Raw genomic sequence first — 5,994 nt, forward strand, 5'->3', positions numbered from 1 at the left:
ATAGAACAGAGAAAGGAAGGGGATAGAAGACAGGAAAGAGGAAAGGGAGAAGAAAAAGGAGAAAGAAGGCACAGAGATGGGAGATGGGAGGAGGCATAGGAGGACAAGAGGAAGGAGAGAAGAAATAAGGGGCAGGAAGATGAGAGAGTAGTTGAGGGTGGAGGGAAGAAAAAAGTGAAGCAATAAGAATTAAAGAATGGGAAAGAACTCAAAGAAGAGGGATAGAACGTGAGGATGGAAGGAGAGACTGGAGAAAGACACTGGGCAGTCATAGTACACTCCTTTAATCCCAGCAGAGGCAAGTGGAACTCTTTGTGAGTTCAAGGCCAGCCTGGTCTACAGAGTGAGTTCCAGGACAGCCAAGGCTACACAGAGAAACCCTGTCTCAAAAACAAAACAAACAAAAACAAAAAAAGAAGAAATACAGAATCCCAGTTGTCAGGCTTAGAGAAAGGGGGGAGGAAAGAGGATTTCTGTGTCTCACAACCCTTCCTGTCCTCACAGGTTAAACCTCAGTGTCCCCATGGATTTTCCTGGCCTAGGAACCCTGGGGGCCTCAGAAACCCTGCCCCAGTTTGTGGATTCTTCCTTGGTGTCCTCAACACCAGATTCAGCAGGGTTCTTCTCCTCTGGGCCTGAGGGTTTGGATGTGGCAGCTTCCTCCACTTCCCCAAGCACAGCGACAGCTGCAGCTACCACACTGGCCTACTACAGGGACACTGAGACCTACAGGCACTCCCCAGGTAACTATTGGATATCTGCCTTGGCAATGGCTGGAAGCTGTTAGGGTTGCCATAGAGATCATTAGCTAGCTCAGAATTCTACAACATAGCCATCTTGGAAATAGTTAGAAGCTCTGTATGGATGTATTCACCCATTTGCCCTAGGAACACCAGTGCTCCTCTTTGTCTGCCATACAGGAGTGACCACACTGAGAAGCAGGGCTGCGAGTGTGCACTAGCTGCCTTAGTTGTCAGTTGGCCTGCAGCTTCCCAGTCACAGCAGTAGTCATACAAAAAGAGATGGAGGGTCTTGTTGCTATAGTGACCACAAGACCTTAGAACCCAGCAGTAAGAAACTGTTGTGGGAAGACTGGAAATAGTCAATACATTGGGATTGATGGACACTATTGTACTCTAAAAGTAGGATTACTTTATAGGTTTATTGCTCTCTTTTCCTCTTTCCTCCCTGTTCCCTCCTCCAACAGTCTTTCAGGTGTACCCACTGCTCAACTGTATGGAGGGAATCTCAGGGGGCTCACCTTATGCTAGCTGGGCCTACAGCAAGACGGGGCTCTACCCTGCCTCAACTGTGTGCTCCAGCCACGAGGATGCCCCTTCCCAGGCTCTGGAAGACCCAGATGGGAAGAGCAACACCACTTTCTTGGAGACCTTGAAGACTGAGCGGCTGAGTCCAGATCTCCTGACCCTGGGGACTGCATTGCCTGCATCCCTCCCTGTCACCAGCAGTGCTTATGGGGGAGCTGATTTCCCCAATCCTTTTTTTTCTCCCACTGGGAGCCCTCTTAGTTCAGCAACCTATTCTTCCCCCAAGTTTCACGGAAGCCTACCCTTGGCCCCTTGTGGTGAGGCTCTCAAAAAGGGACGGACAGGGTGGGTTGAGTTGGGCTAGGGAGCTAAAGGCAAGGTAAGCTGACCCTTGCTTCCTTTGCTCCCTGCTTACCAACCAGAGGCCAGAGAGTGTGTGAACTGTGGCGCAACTGCTACTCCACTGTGGCGGAGGGACAGGACAGGTCACTATCTATGCAATGCCTGTGGCCTGTATCACAAGATGAATGGGCAGAACCGACCTCTCATCCGGCCCAAGAAGCGACTGGTAAGACCACAGGTTGTCCTGACAGTTCAGGAGACTTGTTTCTTTCTGCCCAGGATAAGAGCTCATAGTCTCCCATCCTACAGGAACCCCTCCGAGTCCCTTGTTCCCCCTCCCCCATAGTACATTTGCCTTCGTATTCATCCTTTTCCCATAGGTGGATCATCTATCCCTTTCCTATGCAGGAACTCTGCTCTGGACTAGAGAACCCCGATCCTCTTTCAGACATAAATCCTGGCCTCAAATTGTGACCCTTGACCCTTACCCTTTACAGTGGGGTAAAAACCCTACCTAGAGTTCACATTGTAATCTCCCGGGATCTCTTCTTTCAGAAGTGATGGCTTCCCAAGAGATTCTTTGTGGGTGTTTGTTTTTTTTATTTTATTTTATTTTTGGTTTGGTTTGATTTTTATATGAAATGGGACCTTGCTATGTAGCCCTGGTGGCCTGGTTTTTAATTTTGTTATGGTCCTCCTTTATCTGTCAGGGTACACACCTGGCTTCCTCCAAGAGATTCTGATATGTGGTCAAAGTTGAAAACCCAAGGATGAAATAGTCACTCATAGATTATAAAATATAAACTCTTTGCTAGACAGTGGTGCACACCTGTAATTCCAGCACTTGGGAGGCAGAGGCAGGCAGATCTCTATGAGTTTGAGCCCAGCCTGGTCTATAGAGAGAGTTCCAGCCATGGCTACACAGAGAAACAGGATAGACAGACAGACAGACAGACAGACAGACAGACAGATAGATAGGATAGATAGGATAGGTAGATAGGATGGATTTCTCATCACAGGTAGAAATCCTTGCCTTCAATGTGACTCACCCCTCAGCCTTTTTCTCAGGCCCTATGAGGGCCTGTCCTGACTTCCATCTCCCCAGAGCACTAATTTCACATAACTCTGTCCCTCAGATTGTCAGCAAACGGGCAGGCACTCAGTGCACTAACTGCCAAACTACCACCACAACACTGTGGCGGAGAAATGCCAGTGGAGATCCGGTGTGCAATGCCTGTGGCCTCTACTACAAGCTTCACCAGGTGACACTATCCTTCATAGTGCTTCCTGTCCTCACACCATGCTCCCTGCTGATCTACCTTGAACTTTTTTCTTCCACCCAGAGTCTTCTTTCTTCCTTCGCCTTGCCTTCCTCTTTGCTCATCTTTCTATTATCATAAGCTCTTTCTCTGTTCCATTCTCCTCACTCTTTCCACTCCTTCCATCTCTTGCCTCTTTTTTGTCCCTCTCTTCTTGCCACCTCCATTACCTTTCACTCCCATGCTATCAGTCTTGGGTAACTCTTACCAGTCTAGGAAGATAGTCTAAGCTTAGCCACACAACCATAGGTTTCTCTGCATCAGCCCACCCTGGATAGATTACTCTAGTTGTTGACCCAATTCTGCATTCTTAAAAAAAATGGGGTTGAGAGGATGCTCAGATACATAGGCACAAAGGGCTGGGGCTGGTAACCCTGTGGTCTCCCTTTCTACAGGTGAACCGACCGCTAACGATGCGGAAGGATGGAATTCAGACCAGGAACCGCAAGGCATCTGGAAAGGGGAAAAAGAAGCGGGGGTCAAGTCTGGCAGGAGCAGGAGTAGGAGCAGGAGCAGGAGCAGGAGCAGCTGAAGGACCAGCTGGCGGCTTCATGGTGGTAGCTGGTGGCAATAGTAGTGGGAATTGTGGGGAGGTGGCCTCAAGCTTGACACTGGGCACTGCAGGTACTGCCCATCTCTACCAGGGCCTGGGACCTGTGGTACTGTCAGGGCCTGTGAGCCATCTTATGTCTTTCCCTGGACCTCTGCTGGGATCGCCTACAGCCTCTTTCCCCACAGGCCCTGTGCCTCCTACCACCAGTACCACTGTGGTAGCTCCACTCAGTTCTTGAAGGCTTGAAGGTACACAAAATGACCTTGGCCTTATGGCAGAGGAGGTGTCCCCCTTCTCTCTCTCTCTCTTTTTTTTTTTTTTGAGGCAGGATCTACAGAAGCCCAGGCTGACCATAGCTAAGAGTGACCCCAAATTTCTGATTCTCCCAAGTACTGGATTATACACATGTATTGCCATGCATGCATTTTCCTTTGTTTCTATTTTTGTTTGATTGTTTGTTTGTTTTTCTTTGGAGACAGGCTCTCCCTATGCAGTCCAGGCTAGTTTTGAATTTCCTATATAGTCCAGGCTAGCCTCAAACTTGAGATCCTATGCCTTAGTTCCTGAGTGCAGCAATTATAGGCATCTGCTACCATGCCTGTTTCACCTTCCTCTTAGAGCCACCATTCTTTACAGCCCAACTGTTTGGGCCTCAAACATCTTGCCTGTACCTTCAAAGATTTTGTAAAATAAAACCACCAAAGACCTGAACCTGGAGCCATAAGACTGTGTTTGGGCTAAATAAATGTTGGTGTCAATTAGAGTATGGAGTAGTGTCTGTGGTTCTTTGATGACAGCATCCAACTCAAATGTATGACTCTATGAGCCTGGATGAGGTGGCAGGTATAATATACTTCACACCTGAAATTCATGACACTTAAATGTAACTGTGTATTTGAAGTTTTGTGGGCGGCATCCAGGTGGCTCCATATGTCACTGTAAGATGGCATATGACTGGAAAATTGTGGGCAAGGTGGTGGGACATGACAAGGGTTTCCCCAAGCTGCAGGATAACAACATGTGGAAATGTGTGCACAATAATAGGTGATGAGACATGTAAGGCTGCAGTTGGGTGGTTGTGCACGACTCTGAGAGGCATTGAGGCAGTATGACAACACCTAAACTGGGTCAAGAATCTGATGGCTAAGCATCTGTGCAAGAACTATGTATGACATTATGAGGCACAGTAGTATGCATGGCTGTGAGAACATACATTACTTTTCTTGATGATGTTACAAAGTATAGTAGTAATGTAAATGAGGAGGATTTACTTGGACTCCCAGTTTCAAAGGGATTCTAATACATATGGCAGAGAAAGGACAACTACTTTTGGGGTGGGTCTATGGTAAGACTCCTCACACAACAGCCAGAAGAGAAAGTAGAACCTGAGACTAGAAGCAGAGAAGTGTTATAACCCACAAAGATCACCCCAACCAATCAAAACCACAACCTCCCCAAATCATGCCAACAGTTAAAGACAAAATGTTTAACTGTATGAGCTTGTGAGCAACATTTCATTTTCAAAGATCTACCAAGACGTGTGCCAACAAAAGGTCTTTGTTGTTCTGGTGATGGCAGTGTTACTCTGCCAATCTTTAAGTATGTATGTAGGGGTGTGCATGTGTGTACCATGTAAGGCGTGTCATGTCACAGTGTGTCTCAAGACTGACAATGTGAGCAGCTCTGTGTACATTTGTGGAGCTGTCAAATGCATACTTTCCCACTGTGAGGTAGGGGTCCTCCTCCACAGGAAAAAAGTCTTTTGGGGATGGGAAAGAATGTGTTAGAGTGGAAGCTCAGATGTGGTGTTCCCTGGACGTTCCTGAAAGGTATCTAGCCCTTCTTAGCTCAGCTCAGCCTGTCACCCTGTGGGAAATGGGAAAGGATGAAGGTACTGAGAGACAAAACATCTTTATCTTTTATAAGATCTATTTATTACATATACAATGTTCTGTCTGCGTGCCAGAAGACACCAGATCTCATTATAGATGGTTGTGAACCACCATGTGGGTGCTGGGAGTTGAACTCAGGTCCTCTGGAAGAGCAGCCAGTGCTTTTAACTTCTGAGCCATCTCTCCAGTCCTACAAAACATCTTTAAAACAGGATGTGGTAGCTCAAGCCTATAATCCCAGCACTTGGAAGGATGAGGCAGGGATATTGCCACTAGTTTGAGGCCTGCCTGGGCTACAGTTTGACACTGCATCTTAAAACAAAGCACGGTGTAGTGGCTCAAATCTGTAATCACACGATTTGGAAAGCTGGGGACAGGAAGGTCAGGAATTCAAAACAAAAATAGCCTCTGGAGGCTGGAGAGACAGTTCAGCCCTTAAGAGCACTACTGTTCTTCCAGGGGATTCTGTTGGAGCCCCAGCACTCATAGTTTTTCACAGTCTTCTGTAACTGCAGTTCTAAGGAATCGAACACCATCTTCTGGCCTCCCAGGGCACCAGGAATGCAAGTGGTACATAGGCGTACATGCAAACAAAACACCCATATTCATAAAATTAAAAT

At 47.2% G+C, this 5,994-nt stretch overlaps 1 protein-coding gene across 1 annotated transcript; it reads left to right on the plus strand.

The window, feature by feature from the left end:
* Positions 1–523: 523 nt before the first annotated feature.
* Gata1 (GATA binding protein 1) lies at positions 524–3,720 on the plus strand. The gene is made up of 5 exons (XM_055597493.1): positions 524–743; positions 1,208–1,585; positions 1,691–1,836; positions 2,747–2,872; positions 3,325–3,720. The coding sequence occupies exons 1-5, from the start codon at positions 524–526 to the stop codon at positions 3,718–3,720; spliced, it is 1,266 nt and encodes a 421-aa protein (XP_055453468.1).
* The last annotated feature ends 2,274 nt before the right edge of the window (positions 3,721–5,994 follow it).

This window comes from Psammomys obesus, unplaced genomic scaffold (assembly GCF_907164565.1).
Source record: "Psammomys obesus unplaced genomic scaffold, mPsaObe1.curated_primary_1811, whole genome shotgun sequence".
NCBI classification, from domain to species: domain Eukaryota; kingdom Metazoa; phylum Chordata; class Mammalia; order Rodentia; family Muridae; genus Psammomys; species Psammomys obesus.